The sequence below is a fragment of the Leptodactylus fuscus genome, chromosome 3, assembly GCF_031893055.1.
Source record: "Leptodactylus fuscus isolate aLepFus1 chromosome 3, aLepFus1.hap2, whole genome shotgun sequence".
Taxonomy (NCBI): Eukaryota; Metazoa; Chordata; class Amphibia; order Anura; family Leptodactylidae; genus Leptodactylus; species Leptodactylus fuscus.
The window spans coordinates 151,424,189-151,443,251 of record NC_134267.1 but is presented as its reverse complement, the minus strand read 5'-3'; the positions used below and the strand labels follow the sequence as shown (position 1 = coordinate 151,443,251).

The 19,063-nt window shown below is 42.6% G+C and overlaps 1 protein-coding gene across 4 annotated transcripts in view; it reads left to right on the top strand.

The window, feature by feature from the left end:
- Positions 1 to 19,063, top strand: part of FGF12 (fibroblast growth factor 12) — a 395,684-nt gene that overhangs the window by 290,979 nt on the left and 85,642 nt on the right. For all 4 annotated transcript variants that reach the window (XM_075268553.1, XM_075268554.1, XM_075268555.1 and 1 more), the window contains 2 exons: positions 9,299 to 9,409; positions 18,787 to 18,890. In XM_075268553.1, the coding sequence (XP_075124654.1) occupies positions 9,299 to 9,409; positions 18,787 to 18,890 (215 nt within the window). The remainder of the gene's footprint in view (positions 1 to 9,298; positions 9,410 to 18,786; positions 18,891 to 19,063) is intronic.

The window sequence follows — 19,063 nt, the reverse complement described above, 5'->3', positions numbered from 1 at the left end:
GCATACTCCTGCAATAGCTGTTGGCCTAATGTTTGATCAGCAACTGTTATGCTTGACATTCCCATACAGAAGCACACTTTATTTAGCTAAGTGTGGATTGAGCTTAGTGGGGCATAAACCACATCTTTGGCAGTGGCTTATCTCCTTTGAGAACAAATTATCGGTCCTGTTCATTTTCAATATGCCTGATTATCTTTTTCCCTCAACATCAGTTGAATGTACATTGGTCAAACATCTAATACGCAGAAGGTGGTAGGCCAGACCAGCCAAAAATCTCAGGTCCAGCCAACATTAGTCTTGTCTGTATGCAACCCTTAGAGCAGGGGTCATCAAATACAGCCCGCGGGCCATATGGGGCCTGGCGAGGACATTTGTCCAGCCCACCGCATGCGGCCCACATGCTGTCACCCGGATTGCTCACTAACAGGGAATCTGATACAGGATCCTTGATTGGGTATCAGATACTTGATCCTTTATAATTCTGGATGGTAACTTAAATTAGATCTAGTACTCTACATGACCAGTTTATTATTATTTATTATCTGTTAGGAATGTATGCTGCCATATACCATAAGACTTTAAAGTTACCTGTTGTTACTGCGGTGGCTCACAGTGTAATTTCCCAATCTCAGGGAAAATTGACGACCATGGCCGTGATTATTTTGCTGTCCGTGTATTTCCTGGATAGCACACTGCGCCACTCATTTCTATGGGTCTGTACACATGACCGTGAATTACATTCACGTTTGCGGGCCGACAGTCTGGGCCACAAATTATAGAACAAGTCCTATTCCTTTCCTATTTTGCAGCCCTTGATTCCGTGGCTTCAATTCGTTTAATGAAAGGGGCCGTGGAAATACAGCCAGTGCATGGGCAGCGCACACTTGACATCTGCGTGTTGCTCATGCTCCACCCGTGCCTTTAATTCACTGCTGGCGGGAAGCTTACGGCTGTGTGCAACTGGTCTAATAGACTTTCTTTGGAACTGGCCATAAATATACTTTTGGAGTATAGGAAGGAAAGACACAAACTCGATGCTAATGTTCCCTTATTCATTGAATATTGAGTCATCCAGACTCATCAGAGATCACAAACAGCAGTTGGGGACTGTTAATGGGTTGTCTGGGGAATTTAATTTAACCTGCTTCCTCTGAGGATATATTTAACCTGTGCTTTGGGGGTACCAGGCTGGTTCCGACCCTGAGTCACATGAATGATAGCAGCTCCTGGGTCGATCCGTCTCCTTTCTTCTCTCTCATTTGCACAGTTAGATATGCTATGAGGACTGGCTATACCATAGTCTGCTAGCACTCACAGCACAGATAACTACATGGGAAACGAGGGACATGCGTCTCCGAGCAACTGGTTCTGATCCTGTGACCAGGGTCGGAACCAGCCCAGAAACCCACAGTTCCAGGTTGAATATATCCTCGATGAAGTTAAAATAAACTTCCTGGAAAACCTATTTTCAATGCTTTAAAAATTTACAATGCAATGCATTTTTACACAACTTTGTAGAACTGGAAAAATGAACTTTCTTTGCCCTATGACCTGATTTCAATGTAGATTGCTGAAATATTTGAGAACTTGAGCGGATTCTTGGGATCCAACACCTCGTGATGCTGTTCCAAGAGCAACTGAGAAACAGGATGACGTTGTGTGTAAATTACCCTTGAAAGTGTTTAATCACATTTCAGAGTGATGTATGCATAGTGGTGCACATTGAGTCAGGTTTAGCTGCTCTGTCTAAGGAAAGCACATGGTGTGTAAGAGAATACAGAATGCTCCATACAAATAGTGCTGCAAGCCTAGAAAACTAATACGTGTGCTTTACCATAAGAGAGTACAAATCTCACATTAGAAGTTACAGATTACTTTGTTTTGGCTTTGTATCAAGGCTGTTTTGTATTGTTTAGCAATGCATTACAATACTGCTTAGTTTGATCCAAGTGCACAATATCACTGGAGCTATTTTACTGAGAACCATAAAACACATATAATTATGAATCCATCACGTAAATGTGTTTGACTTGTATACAGCTATGACAATGTCAGGCAGACCTCTGTATAGATGGTGAGGTTGTCCACCTGATGCACTAGAGCAAAACTTAAAGTGAACCTGTTTAGTTATTCTTGCTGTTCTATCAAAGAACATAATATGGGACGAGTTGAGAGCTGAGCTCTATGATGCGTAGGTATATATGAAATGGTGAAGGATTTCTGAGTGAAAAGCATAATAAATGCAGACCGGACTCCTAGGAGAGAACGTGAGAGTCCTGATAACCCGTCCACACACAACACCTGTCAACCTTAAGGTTGGTCTTACACGACCGTAGTGGTTTTTGCGGTCCGCAATTTGCGGATCCGCAACCCAAATTTCACTTTAAAAATTAATTCCGCAGACATCCGCAAAGTGCATTCACAACGCTTCGTGTGTATCAGTATTATGCAGATCCACAAAAAACAAAACACACCAGAAAACACACATGTTGATATCCGCAATTGCGGATATACACTGATGTATGTTCAGTGTATATCCGCAAAAATGCACGCACCCATAGACTTCTATTGGACCTTCCGTGCCATGCCGTGCAAGCACGGCCATTACGGACATGCGGTATACTGTCCGGACCACGGTTGCAGCACGCCACACCACTGACAAAATCTACGATCGTGTAAGAGGCCTCATAGAAAATTATGGGACTATAAATGATCCGCAATTGTGAACCCGCAATTGCGGACCATTTGCGGTGCAAAACTACGGTCGTGTAAGACCAGCCTAACACTCAGCTGAGAAAGCTGTCTATTCGTCTGTGTGGTAAGCAGGACTTACGCCGTCTCTCCTGAGAGTCCGGTCAGGTTTTACATTGCTTTTTACTCAGATAACCTGCTCAAAAATATTTTAAAACCATATATCCTAGAGCTTAGCCTTTCTCAACCTATTACTGGGTATCCTGATCTGCTCTTAAATAGGACAGTGGAAATCACATGTTAGTGAAACATAACACTTGAAAGCAACTATCAAGTATTCTCAATAAATATATTCCCTATGGATTCTGCTAACACAAGTTATGGATCTCCTGACATGTTTTAGAAGTCACTGTTGGATTAATACCCCAGGAATTTATTCCTAAAATGCAGTGCACTGTCCAGTTCTTTGCCTCATCCATTCCGATTTCCTTTTACACCAGTTTTTTACCTAAAGGGTTTTCCCATGAATATAACCATAATGAAAATTGGCAACAATTATACCATTTCTGCAAATACAAGTAAATAAAATGTGTTTACAGAGTTTAAGAATTTTGCTAAACATTATAGTGGGGCAGTCTGTTGTCTTCATCGTTTGCCTATCAATACATCCATGAATATAGGAATTTTCTATGGCCTGAACTTGTCCGAAATCCAGCCATGACTTCCTTATTGTGGGCAGGGACACTAAATGCGTAGCTACTACGTGGCAGGTTTTCTGACCATAAAAAAAAAAAAAGTTGCAGCATTTTTAATGATTTATATTTTCAAAAATGTTTAACTTTTGAATTGTCTGAATTGTCTGTTTGTGGGAAAACCCCTTTAAAGAGGACTTAAGTCGTCTTTGATGTTCGATATTATACCACTAGAAAGCTGACAGTACGCTGAAATCAGCACACTGTTAGCTTTCCCGGTATGCATCCCGGTCAGTGCTGGAACATCAGTTCCGTTAATTTCGACACCAGTATCTTCCCACTTGTAGACAGGACGGACCATACGGCCTAGAGTCATCGCTTGGCTGTGAGGAGGTACGTTCCTCATAGCCCAGTGACAATGGCTCCGATATCTCCAGCACCAGACTGTCTGCTTTCTAGCAGTATATAATACCACACGTCAGTAAGGACATGAAACGTCCTGTTTAAGGCCAAGCCCACGTGACGTTAACACACCGGGAAAAATGCAGCGTTTTACAGTCAGAGCAAAGTGTATGGGATTCTAGTGAATCTCATGCCCACTTTGCATAAAAAACCGCACTGCGGATATGCGGCGATTTCCAAAACTGTTGCGGTTTTGGAATTGCAGCATGTCACTTATAACTACGGAAATGCTGGCGGTTTCCCCATAGATATAATTGAAACAGAAATTCCGCAGAGGAAACCTCTGTGAACTTTGTCTAAAGCTCTGCGGAAAGAATTGCTATGCATTACTGCCACAGTTATTCCTTCAACGCTTTTTTGCTGTGGGACCTTAGCCTAAGGCTTCATGCACATGAACACGTGCTATGTAAGTTTGCTAGTCAAAATTTTTCCCTGCGAGCACACTGAAAACCCACACTGCGTTTTACAATACTTGAAAAGTGAATGGGGTTCTGGCTAAACGCATCCACACATTGCAGAAAAAAAACTGCAGCAGAAAAGTTGCGTTTTCAAAAAGGCCCTCTTTTATACATGTGGAAACGCTGGCATTTTGCTACATGGGGCCTTAATCATTATTTTTTGTGGCCCCATACACATGCCTGTGTGATATCACAGGTCTGTATATGGCACCATGAGGTCAGGGCAAAGCTTAGAATAGGTCCTATACCTGTCTATTTTGCGAGGCCAAGCTTACTGTAGGAAATTAGTGGGTCTGTGAGGCCCGTACGGTACATGGATGTCATCCACAGACTTATTCATTTTGGTTGTTTTATATTCAGACTTTTTCCCTTTACTTCCTGTTAAGTGTAAGTTCTTTTCTTTTCTCAGCCCCTTTTACTTACAGATGGGGAAGTATGCTTTCACCTTCCCTCCTTACAGACTGATTTCTGTTTGCATTTCTATTTTCACTCTAGGTAAAAAATATGCAAATCTATTCTCCTGGATGTAATTAGGAGAGCAGTGCACTCTGTACACCACCCTATAGAGGGCAGCATCCTTAACATCATGAACGACTAAGTTGTAAAGTCTTTTAATCATGATGTGGATTTAATTGCCAAATCAGTATTTCTGTCCCAAAACGGACGCCTGCGGCTGAAAGGACAGGTCGCTTCTTTTTTCCGTGAGCGGGAAGAAACCGGAAGTGAATGGCCTCCATTGAAGTCAACGGGAGGCGGCTTTTTGAGCTAGATTCTGAGCTGGATTCCGCGTCAAAATCCAGTCCAAAAAACCCCATGTGAATCCAGCCTAAATCCTCTTTATCACTCTGAGAATGGGCTGGGTGAGAGAGCTTGCACTATAGAGGCAAGATACCTACCTATGTGAAGGAGTAGCACAGACTCTGCAGCAGCAAATAAGTGGAACATTTTTCAGTAACACTACTATATTTATAAATTTGCTTAAATTTGCATTAGAGAGGCAAATGATAAGTAAAAACAAAAAATCACTGCAACAGTGTCCATAGCGTAGAAATATCATTATGAAATTGGTATGGTAGCAGGAAGGAATACGCTGTTTAGAATGCTGGAATATTCTATACTGTTATATACGAACAGAGTACTATACTATATTTCTCCTTGATGTAATTTATATCAGCCCAGTATACTGTCACATGGTGACACTACTGTTGTGTTGGGATAATTTTTCTAGGTCTATGCAGTGCACATAAGACCTTAGGGTATAGCATTCAGGTCCTTGTTGCTATAGGCCTTTTGCAGCCTGACAGAATGTGTTTAATAATGTGGAAGACACATACCGCATGGGACTATGCAAGGCAGATAGAACATCTGTCTCTTGATCCAAGTGATAAAAGGAGGTTTGCCCAGAAGCGTTTCATAAATACAATTGTGCCACTGTTACAGATTTGCACTGTTGCAGTGCCAGATTGTCAGATGGAACAGATTGCCAGCTAATGAAGCCAATGTAACACATTTACAAGAATACTGGAACACAAAATGAAACGAAAGATGTGTGTCATAAATGACTGCGTACCAGATTGTGTGAATGGCACCTGCTAACTTTCAGCACAAATTCAAACTCTTAGTACATTGAGAACTTACTATGTAATATATGGGCTGGTCTGTGGGAAGTGGTGAGAATGGAGCTATCTATTGTGGCATTTACCACTACATTCTGTAAAATAGGAGTGCACAACTTGTTTTAGTCTAACTCCATTCCATATTGTCTGATTCCTTAAGCCCAGTTTTAATGGGTCAGAAAACAACCTGATTACTGGAGAAGGAAGCGTTATTGTTTACTAAGATACATTTTCTTTTATTTTCTTGTACTATTAAAGAAAAGTTGTTTTATAGTTGTAGGCACACTTTAGGCTAAGGGAGCCTTCACACGGAGTAAACGCTCACTCATTTTGGCAAAATACACATGTAAAAAAAAGACTCCTATTGACTTCGACATTTTACACGTGTATTTTACGTGTATTGAAGTCAATGGGAGTCTTATTTTTACACATGTATTCTTTACATGTGTATTTTGCCAAAATGAGCAAGCATTTACTACGTGTGAAGTCTCCCTAAGGCTCCAAGTTGCGGAAATCCAGCATTTTTTTGTTGTAGATTTTGCTGCGTTTTCTTGAGCCAAAGTCAGGAGTGGCTTCAAAAGGAATGGGAAATATAAAGGAAGCTCTTAGAGTTTTCATTTCTGTTTATTTCACTTTTGAGTTTGACTCAAAAAAAAAAAAAAAATGTAGCAAAATCTGCAACAACTATGTCTTCACAGTGTAAAGTCTTAGCTTAGGGTCAGTTCACACGCGCGGGTTTTGACACCGAGAGAGCCGCGGTGAGCCGCGTCTCTCTCTTGTCAAAACCCGCCTGCCGCGACCATCGCGGTCGCGGCTTTCCCCTCCACTGTTGGCTCAAATGAATGAGCCGACATAGGAGGGAGCTGCCGGGGGCGGAAGCCGCGCGGCTTCCGCCTGAAGAAAGGGCATGTCCTTTCTTTTCTCCGCTAGCGGCAGCCCGCCGCTAGCGGAAAAAAAAAGCCCGGTGGTCTGCATAGACCACCATTGTAAAGGGGCGGATTTTGAAGCGAAATCCGCTGTCAAAATCCGCCCCTTTGCCTACATGTGAACTAGCCCTTAAAGAGGTTGTCCAGGATAAAAATTATTTTAAAATTCGGTCTGAGGAAGATTGAAAAGAAAACCAAAAAACATATTCTCTTGTCCCGTTGCCCTGGTGCGTCCAATCACGGTCCAGTCCTGCTGCTCCATTGTCTTCTTTTGTCAGAAGTACTCACTTTTTGATGTCCGTTTTCTTAGGGCCGGTTCACATTAGCGTTTGGCTTTCATCTGGAAGGAATCCGCATGAGGACCCCCCCCCCCCCCCCCGAACAGAATACCAACGCTTATGCAAGCGCTGTGCAGTTAAGCACACAAACCCCATAGAATATAATGGGATCTGTGTGCGTGCCGCGCATTGCCCGCACGCGCGGCAAATACATGGACCCCATTATAGTCTATGGGATCCGTGTGCTTAACTGCACAGCGCTTGCATAAGCGTTGGTATATCGTTCGGGGGGGGGGGGTCCTCATGCAGACTCCTTTCGGATCGAAGCCGAATGCTAATGTGAACCGGGCATAAGGCTGCTGATTGGCCTCAGCGGTCAAAAGTAAAAAGGACCGTGCTGGGAGACACCGGCAACAGGTGAATATGTTGTGGGGTATTTTTTTTTTTTTTTTTTTTTAATTTTCCCTTACCCTGACCTTTTAAAAAAAAAAAAAATTATAAAAATCTGTCCTGGACATCCCTTTTAAGGCTGAGGCCCCACATTGTGGAAATGCAGTGTTTTTTGATGCAGCTTTTACTCAATTTTTTGAGTGTCAGTTGCACAAAAGAAAAACTGTAACTATGACGCAGTATATATCCATATACAGTTTTACAATACATAGTCATCATATTTGGGGGGAATTACCGCTTCAACATCAGTTTTCTAGTGTAGACGCGTGATAATGTGTTTCTTGCACCAAAGGTGAGCCACATTCCCTGTACCTTGCTTACCACTTACCACAAACCGAAACAGATCGGGGTGTGGAAACCCTTCCTTGCAACATATTTATTGTAGCACACAAGTGTTTTCTGGTGTGAGCTATACAGGAAATCTATGCCTCTACCTGACTATCATAGGTTTGCATTCATACACAGATATGCGCATGGTGTATTAAGAGGCTGTTGGTGTGTCTATTAAAGGGATTATCCAGGATAATTTTTTTTTTTTTTTTTAAATTAAGCCAGGGAAATTGAAAAAAGGCAAAAGCAAAATTAAATTTAAACATACATACATACATACATACATATACACACATACACACACTCACTTACTCTCAGTTGTGATCGGTGCTTCGCTTTCTTCCCAGTGCGATACGGTCCTGCTGTGACAAGCTGACGCGTTTCAGACCACCTAGGAATAAACTGGGAGAAAGTTGGAAAGGGGTTTTTCGGGCTAAAAATATTAGAGATCACTAATATTAGATCTATGGGTATGATGCTCCGGACCCCCACTGATTAGTTGTTCTCAGAAGCTGATATAGTGAATAGAGCAGTCTGCTCTGTGTAGTGACAGAACGGAGTCACTTCAGCTTATGTCCTATTCTAATGAATGGGAGCTGATCTGCAGCACCAGGTCTGGCTACTACACAGAGAAGGGAGCTTTCTGCTTCCTTCTCCATTCTCTGTGTCAGTTTCTGAGAAGAGCTGATCAGTGGTGATGTCTGGTAATGATGACCAACCTTAGGATAGGAAAAACGGATTTCCCAGTAAGTTGACAACTACATAACAGGAGTGGTCATGTTTGCATGACATAGACAGAAGTCAGGGTCACTTTGCGTGATAGTCTTAGTTCTTGTAAATATATACTCTTAGAGTAACTTCACACACTGCAAATTTTGATGAAAAAATTCCTGCAACGGAAAATCAGTTCAGTTCTTCTGAATGAGACTTGCAGAAACCCATGTACCATTCATGAGATTTTTCAGTTGCAGAAATTTCTCTAACAAAATCTGGCACTGAAAAATAACAAAAAAAAAGCATGATATGCAGAATAAATAATTCCGGAGTTTTCCTTTAAGCTTGTGTCAGTAAAGTGGAGTTACAGCACAGCTGCTATACTACGGGTCATTACTAAAGGAAAAAAAGGACCAATTGTGAAAATAAAGTTAATGATGACCTTGGCAGAGTTTGTGGCACTTTATCTATGTGCAGTCATTTAGATAAGTTTTTTCTAAGCATCTTCCCTGGTAATACAATTGCATCTCCTAGTATCACAGCTGGAAGGAACCAGAGGCAGGTGATCCAGCCAGCCATAATTAGCTTATTCACTTTCTATCCTGGTGACTAAGCATTCTGTCCCATGTACAATCTCCGAGCACAGTTCTAAGTGTTGTATTGATGGGATTTATTTTACAGAACCCCAGCTGAAAGGAATTGTGACAAGGTTATTCAGCCAGCAGGGATACTTCCTGCAGATGCACCCAGATGGCAGCATTGATGGCACGAAGGACGAAAACAGCGACTACAGTAAGGAAAATCACCCTTTTTATCCCAATTATAAATCATGTTTAATGCCTGTTGAGTTTCCTATCAGGGACTTTGTTTGCACAAACCTCCGAATCCTATTTCTTACAGAACAGCTGTTCACTGCAGCATTTAACATTTTCACTGCTAGAACTCTGTGATTTATTGCTCTGATTTCATGAACTAACTTTGTGTTTTTATCTTGTCAAGCAAAAGAAGAATGTAGTTGTGTATCATGGAAAATAATGTTGTTACTGAAGTATACATATCTACATATGTTGAGCACTGCAGTTACAGAGGTTGTCCAGCCTTTCAATACTGATGGCCTATCCTTTCGTCTTTGGAGAGAGGTCTGACATCCAGCGCCCCCATCAATTGGCTGAGGTTATCATCCACCAGCAGGTTACTACATCTTAGTCCCGGTTCACATCTGCGTTTGGGCGTTCCGTTCCCCTATCCTCATGAAATATTTGGAGAGAATTCCTGCCAGCAGCCCTTTTCTTTCCGAATTTTTTGTGTGGAAACCACATGGACCCCATTATAGTCTATGGGGCCCATGGGTTTCTTTAGGTAACCTCTTTTTTTATGCGGATAGGTTTCCATTCGGGGGTTCCCCCTAGCAGACTCTCTGAACGGAAACCCAAACGTAGATGTAAACGGGGTCTTAGCTTCAGTTCACTTGAGCTGTGCTAATCCTGCATGGCTTCTGCACAATGGATGGAGCTGTTGGCTTCTAGCCTCATCCAGCGTTTATTTCCAGAATTGGTAGTTATTGAGAACGGCTGATGGGTAGGGGCTACTGGTTAGATTTGATACTGGTGATCTATCTTAAGGATAGGCCATCGGTATAAGGTTGCACTACACCTTTAAAATTATATGAGGGCCCCTTCACACGGCGTAAGCGCTCGGCTCATTCCGAGCCGTACACGCGAGCGCTTCTAAACACTTCCCATTCACTTCAATGGCAGCGCGCGTAAAGCTACGCGCGCTCCCATTGAAGTGAATGGGAAGTGTTTAGAAGCACTCGCGTGTACGGCTCGGAATGAGCCGGATGCTTACGCCGTGTGAAGGGGCCCTAACAGAAATGAGTTAGATTATACTAATACTAAGGGTATGTTCCTACAAGACTGAAACACTTTGGATTTTCTGCATCAGAAACTCTGCAGTATTTCTACTGGAAATACTCAGCAGAAATTAAATATATTGTTTGTTGTAGGAATGGTCCAGATTTGAAGATGGTGAAAATCTTTACCAGAAGTCAAATTTATCTAGTGTATGGATAAGATTTAGTAAAATCTCATTAACTTTGCAGATACTGTAATACACAAAATCAATAGCACATCCACAACGTGAACATACCCTAATTTACACACACTGAAAAATTCTCACATGAATGGAAATTGACCTGTGGTGCAGATTTCAGTTCTGCAGCATGTCCGTTATATACTGTGGATTTTCACAATGGGATGTGAGTCTTGTTTCTGACCATTGGCAAATTTAAATGCATACATTTGCAAAGTACAAGGCTGGCACTAGGAGGAGCAACTGAAGGACTGAAGCTCAGTCTATACATAATTTTTTTTTTTTTTTTATTTTTTTTATGTAGATTGTGAGCCCCACATAGAGCTCACAATGTACATTTTTTTTCCCTATCAGTATGCCTTTTTTTTTTTTTTTTGGAATATGGGATGGAAATCCATGCAAACACGGGGAGAACATACAAACTCCTTGCAGATGGTTTTTTGCCCTTGGTGGGATTTGAACACCAGGACCCAGCGCTGCAAGGCTGCAGTGCTAACCACTGAGCCACCGTGTGGCCCCAGTCTATACGTTATTTTTACCTAGCAGACCATGTCAAACGAAGGTTACATAAACGATGAGTGAGTTTTCTGATGTAGATGAGTGTGAATTTGGCACATCTTTGGTGCACATCCTTTTCTTATGCCAGAGATGCACCATATTGTTCCTTCTTATGAAATTGGGCAGATGGGGCAGAGGCCAAGCCAGGCCCGGGGCTGGCAAATTTACTATAACTAACGCCAGGAAGATCGTACGAGTTATTCCTGAAATCTACATCAGTACCTGAATGAGTTAGCTCTCAATTCTGGTGCGTTCAGGTGTAGAATTAGGGGACATTCACACGATGTAAAGCGGCGTTGATTCTGACACGTAAACTCTTGTCAGAATCAGTGCTGCAAAACAGAATCCCATTGACTTCAATGGGTTCCGTTTAGCGCCCGTAACACATTGAAATCAATGGGTTAAAAAGCCTCCCATTGATTTCAATGTGTTCCGCACACTAAACAGAACCCATTGAAGTCAGTGGGATTCTGTTTTGCAGTGCTGATTCTGACACAAGTTTACGTGTCAGAATCAACGCCGCGTTACGTCGTGTGAATGCCCCCTTAGTTTGGTTGCACCTGGGGAATTTATTAAGATTGGTGTACAGAACTCCAGTCTTAATAAAATACCCGCACCATATGTCATATTTGTTGTATTTTTCCTACTTTTTTTTTTTTTTAACTCCTATTTTGGCAGTTTTAGAAGGAAACCTAAAATGTACTGACTGCATATCCATTTTTAATCTGCTCTTCCTAGTTTCAGCCTTATTTTGCATACATTGTTATATTACATCTGTGCACACATACAACTGCAGCAGGCTTTAGACATGCTGTGGTCTTTAAAATATTCAGCAAACCCTATGGCTGTTTTCAAACATTGCTGTTGATGTGTGGTTCAAACCACAACAAAACATGCCTGTAGTGGTGTTTTTTTTTTTGTTTTTTATTGTGGTTGTCAAAGATGCTGTGGTTTCTACAGGTGAAATGTTTCAACTGTAACAAAACCCACAACCACATTAAAAACTGAAGTAAAATCGAAGGTGTTTTTTTGATACGGTCTCAACTCCAGAGTGCGTTCACACTTGCACCTGTGTCTGCCCACTGGATAGGTGACGGCTTCCCAGCGGTCAGTTTTAAAAACCGTTCATTTGAATGGCTTTTTAAAGCAAACTGCTGGTGTCTTTGTGTGACCTCTCTATGGGGGAACCGTGTTTTTTTTTTTTTGTTTTGTTTTGCATGGACACAAATTCCTGCATGTCCGACTTTGTGCCCGTGCAAAAAAAACCCCCCAAAAACATATAATATGCATCACCTGTTGCAGAACTTCACTGTTGTAGAAGTTTAATCTGCGGCAATATCTCTGCATGTTAGTTTTATTAGTATATATTCACAGATGGTGGTTGAAAAACAGAAGTAGACATACACTTGTGGTTTTGTGGCTATTTTGGGTATAGTTACAATTTTAGTGGTGACACATGTTAAATTAATTGATTTGGCTCTAAAACCACAACGGCATTGAAACAGCATTTTTCCCTATGCGATTTTGACATGGATATTTTTTTTTTTTTTTTTTTTTTTTTTAATATTACCTGTAAAGTTAGTCTATCACAGTGTAAAATGATATTAATCAGTGTAAACTAGGACATTTCTTATGGAATAAAGCAATGTGATAGTAGTGACACTGTAAAATTTATGATGCCTATGTTTTCTGTCCCAATTGAGACTACACTATAGGATTGCCATGGTTATGTAAGTTATACCTTAAATGATTAATAACCACGTGTTCTTATAGCTATGCAACAAAATAAGTAATACACATCATTTTTTTTTAATTTTTTTAGTTTTTTACAGTAAAGCAGTCATTTCTATCAGCAGATAAAAAAAATCAATTCTGCCATCAGAACTAAGTGGTAGATTTATTGTTTATTACTTCATGTAATTATGCCAGTATGAATGCCCTGTTTATGCAGTATAACAATTTTCTAGCAATGTCACTTTTTTATCACCAGGTTTGGGGCACCTAAACCAGCAGCATGTCCTTATGCTGCTCACGTTTAAGACCCTAATCTTGGCAATCTCAGTTCCATTCGTTGCTTTGTTCAGATGTTTTATAACTTGTAATCCCCAACAGCCCCAGCACACACTGTTTGTGCCATTGAATTTATATGGATGCCAAACAAACAGTTTTATTCCATACTCTGCAGTGTATAGGGCATATGTCAAATATGTTCACAAAAAAACGACTAATACTGGCGTGCGTTACAAGTAGTCCATGAATCTCTCTTTGCTCTTCTGTGTAGACCAAAATTTATCAACATAGCACACTGCTGAAGATGCATCTGCTGTAGCCCTCAAGTAGTTCAGTTCAGATCTGGCATTGTTTTACAATGCTTTTCTAAGTAGAGAATTGTATAAAAACTGTGATACAGGAATTCTGCTTAGAAAGATGCTAAAACCACACCCATCTTTCCCATGAAAGTCATATGGATGGAAAAGGTCAGAGACTTCATGAATAGAGACGACTTTGTGTGTCCTGATGCCCAAACACTGGAGAAAACGACATCTCCTGGCGATTTTGTGGTTGTGGACCCGCAACCTGTCCTCAGTGATGATGACGAGACACAGTTGCCATCAGGGCAGGTTATGTGTGGTGTGCAGGAAGAGGAGCAGATTGAGGAATTGGAAGAGGAGGTGGTGGACGACGAGGCCACCGACCCGACCTGGGCAGGGGTGATGTCTAGCGGGGAAAGCAGTATAGATCTGGAGGCAAGCGCAGCACCAAAAAAGGTGGCTACAGGCAGAGGCATGTCCAGAGGCAGAGGACAGCTGCTTCACTGAAGCCAGGCCAGACCCAGCAAGGCCCAAGATGTTCCCTGTCCTAGACACTCGAGAAAAACTCCCACATTGAGGCCACGTTCCTCGATGGTGTGGAGATTTTTCAATGTACAGTGTTGGCCAAAAGTATTGGCACCCCTGCAATTCTGTCAGATAATACTCATTTTCTTCCAGAAAATGATTGCAAGCACAAACTCTTTGGTATTAATATCTTCATTTATTTTGCTTGCAATGAAAAAACATAAAAGAGAATGAAAAAAAAAGTCAAATATTTGATCATTTTACACAAAACTCCAAAAATGGGCCGGACAAAAGTATTGGCACCCTCAGCTTAATACTTGGTAGCACAACCTTTAGACAAAATAACTGCGAACAACTGCTTCCGGTAACCATCAATGAGTTTCTTACAATGCTCTGCTGGAATTTTAGACCATTCTTCTTTGGCAAACTGCTCCACATCTGTGAGATTTGAAGGGGGCCTTCTCCAAACTGTCATTTTGAGATCTCTCCACAGGTGTTCTATGGGATTCAGGTCTGGACTCATTGCTGGCCACTTTAGAAGTCTCCAAAAAGCACTAGAAAATGGTTTGAGAGAAAGCATTGAAGTGTGTTTTGGGTCAGTGTCCTGCTGGAAGACCCATGACCTCTGAGGGAGACCGAGCTTTCTCACACTGGGCCCTACATTATGCTGCAAAATTTGTTGGTAGTCTTCAGACTTGATAATGCCATGCACACGGTCAAGCAGTCCAGTGCCAGAGGCAGAAAAGCAACCCCAAAACATCAGGGAACCTCCGCCATGTTTGACTGTAGGGACCGTGTTCTTTTCTTTGAAGGCCTCTTTTTTTTTTTTTTTTTTTTTTTTTTTCCCTGTAAACCCTATGTTGATGCCTTTTCCCAAAAAGCTCTACTTTTGTCTCATCTGACCAAAGAACATTCTTCCAAAACGTTTTTGGCTTTCTCAGGTAAGCTTTGGCAGACTCCAACCTGGCTTTTTTATGTCTCTGGGTAAGAAGTGGGGTATCCTACCATACAGTCCCTTTTCATTCAGACACCGACGGATAGTACGGGTTGACACTGTTGTACCCTCGGACTGCAGGGCAGCTTGAACTTGTTTGGATGTTAGTCGAGGTTCTTTATCCACCATCTGCACAATCTTGCGTTGAAATCTCTCATCAGTTTTTCTTTTCCGTCCACATCTAGGGAGGTTAGCCACAGTGCCATGGGCTTTAAACTTCTTGATGACACTGCGCACGGTAGACACAGGAACATTCAGGTCTTTGGAGATGGACTTGTAGCCTTGAGATTGCTCATGCTTCCTCACAATTTAGCTTCTCAAGTCATCAGACAGTTCTTTGGTCTTCTTTCTTTTCTCCATGCTCAATGTGATACACACAAGGACACAGGACAGAGGTTGAGTCAACTTTAACTTTAATTGCAATCATTTTCTGGAAGAAAATGAGTATTATATAACAGAATTGCAGGGGTGCCAATACTTTTGGCCAACACTGTATGCGCAGAAGGCAAATTTAGTGCGGTATGCACACTGCGCAACTCCAAACTGAGTAGGGGCTCTGAAAAGAGCAATCTTACCACCTCAGGCATGCGCCATCATTTGGAAGGCAAGCACTGGGCTCAGTGGGAGAGAGCAAATGCAGGACAATCGTCGTCCGGCATTGCCACCACTGCCTCTTCCACTGTGTCCAGTGCTGTCGCTGCAGTCCAGCCCACCAGCCAGGACATCTCTACATCTGCCTCTGTCACTTTGGGGACTTCACCCTCGTCCTCCCCTTTTCCTGCCTCCGTTCCTTCTCCTACACCATCATGCGCCTCTTCCCAGCAACTCACCATCTCCCAGGCATTTGAGTACAGGCAAAAATATAGCGCAACCCACCCACATGCCCAAGCCTTAAACGGGCACATCAACTGCTGGTCCTGGAGATGTTGTTGTTCAGGCTTATGGAGACTCAGGTCTTCCGTGACCTGATGGTAGATGTGGCACCTCGCTATGCCGTCCCTAGCCGTCACTACTTTTCCCGGTGTGCCGTCCCTGCCTTGCAGCAGCACGTGTCCCATAACATCAGGTGGGCCCTTAGTTCCGTGCTTTGCACTAATGTCCACTTGACCACCGACGCGTGGACAAGTGCATGCGGACAGGGATGCTAAATCTCAGTCACGGCACACTGGGTGAATGTAGTGGAGGCTGGAACTGGGCCGCAAAGTGAGGTGGCCTACCTTCTCTTCCTGCCCAAGATTCCTGGCAGGGGTTCTGAACCATCCTCCTCTTCCTCTTCCTCCTCCTCCTCCGCCATAACATCGACCCCAGCTGTGAGCTGGAAATGCTGCAGCACTGGCGTGGGGAGACGTCAGCAGGCCGTGCTGAAGCTCATCAGCTTGGGCGACAGGCAGCACACTGCCTCCGAGATGAGGGATGCCATCATTGATGAGATGGCAATGTGGTTTGTGCTGCTGCACCTGGGCCCAAGCATAGTCGTACTAATGGCCAAAACCTGGTAGCGGCTCTGGAGCTTGCCAGCCTCCAACACGTTCCATGCCTGGCCCACGTTTTCAACTTAGTGGTGCGACGGTTTTTAAAAACTTATCCCAATCTTCACGAGCTACTGGTGAAAGTGCGGCGCTTGTGCGCCCACTTTCATAAGTCTACAGTAGCCGCTGCTAGCCTCAGAACCCTCCAGCATTGCCTACATTTGCCCGAACACCGGCTGTTGTGCGACATACCCACACGCTGGAACTCGACGTACCAGATGTTGAGCAGGGTGTGTGAGCAGCAGAGACTCTTGATGGATTACAAAAGCCAAGGGTTCCTCAAAGTCAACTCCTGCAGCTTCTGCACCATGAGTGGCCATGGATGGCAGATTTATACGAGATACTACGCGTCTTTGAGGAGTCCACTAAGAGGGTCAGCTGTGACGACGCACTAGTGAGTGTAACCATGCCGCTCCTGTGTGTGATGCGAGAATCCCTCATCGCCATCAGGGAGAACAGATTGCACGCTGAGGAGTCGGGGATAGGAGCAGACCATCCCAGCAGAATAGTCAGTGCACATTCCTGTCAGCTTCTCAGCCTGTAATGACGGAGGAGGAGGATGAAGTGGCAGATGATATCATTGTCACACACAAGGCTAGCGGGGAAACACAGCTTTTTTTTTTTTTTTTTTGAAGATTTTGTTGTGGTTTCTTGAGCCAAAACCAAGAATGGCTACAAAAGGAATGGGAAATATATAAAAAGTTCTTATACGTCTCCCTTCTGCTCAGTCCACTCCTGGCTTTGGCTCAAAAACTGCAGCAAAATCTGCAACAAAAAAAAAAGTTATTTTATCAAAAAGTGAAAGTATAAGAACTTCCTATATATTTTCCATTCTTTTTGTAGCCATTCTAGGCTTTGAATCAATAAAAATGCAACAAAACCTGCAACACAAAAAGCTGTGTTTCCACAATGTAGGGCCTTGGCCTAAAAGGGGTATTGCCATCTGAGTATTTATGACTGTATCCATAGGATATAATGAAATACCTAGTAAATGCAAGTCCCACCTCTGGAACCAGTGTATAACTTGAAAACTGGCCCCATCTGCACCAACAAATGTTTGCACCTACACATGTGCACAACTTTTCATTCTTGTACGTGAGTTACAGAAATAGTCTGAACTGCCTTCTCTGCTATTCTTGCAGACAGAAGACGGAAACCCGACAGACTGTGTCCGGCCGTGAGCACCAGGGAGTGTTTTGTGCTCTCCACGGCGAAACCGTTTTTTGTTTTTTTTTATTTTAACCGAACACAAAGTCTTGCATGTCAGACTTTGTGTCCGGTTAAAAAAAACCAAAAAACTGTTTTGCCATGGAGAGCACAAAACGCTCACCGGCGCTCACGGCCAGACACTTTCCAAACCTATTCAAATGAATGGGTTTGAAAAATTACTGCAGGTTTCTGTCTCCTGCCCTGTTTTGGGCAGGAAATGGAAACCTGCATAACGGAATCTGGGGCGCAGATGTGCACGCACCTAGCTGTTTCACTTGTGGGTGTAGATGGTGTTCTATTCTTGAGATAGATTTTGATCCCAGGAGTGGGACCTGCATCATCAATGTCAGATTGGTGGAGGTTATTCTGTTAGAAAGGGAGAGAGCTACAGTGCCATTTATAGCCACTGCACAATGTATGGAGGTGTGCCTGTCCTATTGTCTGCTACAGATCACAGTGGATTGGACAGTTCCCCAGTATTCTATCCCCAATTATGCTCGGTTCACTCCTGCGCTGGGCTCTCTGTCGATCAGGTCTGCTGGGGGACCTGATGGAGAACCCCGACCATCAAAACAATGGTTACCTGCAGACCTGTTTTTATATTGAAACAGGCGGAGACAAAAGTCCTCCGTGCAGGACAACCGATTTTCAACGGTTTCTGTGGCGGAGACTCCTGCACAGATGTGTACCTAGCCTTATTTGATATTAATGACTTGTCCTAAGGAATAGTTACATAAATGTGTTCCCCTGGTCATTTGGATTCTTCTCTTTCATTTATTTATGTAATACCGATATATTTGCTATGGGGATTCTCCAAGGAAAATCTGCATACACCATGCTAATGAATAAAGGCTCCCGGACTTTATGCTATTAACCTACATTATGATTAGATGATTAAATGAACGTAGATTGAGGTCTATCTCTCAAACAATCATTTTATTTTCACTCCAGCCCTTTTCAATCTAATTCCTGTGGGCCTTCGAGTGGTTGCAATACAAGGAGTTAAGGCAGGACTCTACGTGGCAATGAATGGTGAAGGATTTCTCTACAGCTCAGTAAGTCTGCTACTCTTTCACTTTCTATGTATATAATATTGTAGAGAAAGCAATGTCATGACATTGTATATACATGTTTGTGTGTGAATATGTATGTATATAAAAATGTGCATAATTTTTTTCACATCCCTGTATAAATTTTATTTTTACAGTTTACTCTCCATAAAAAAAAA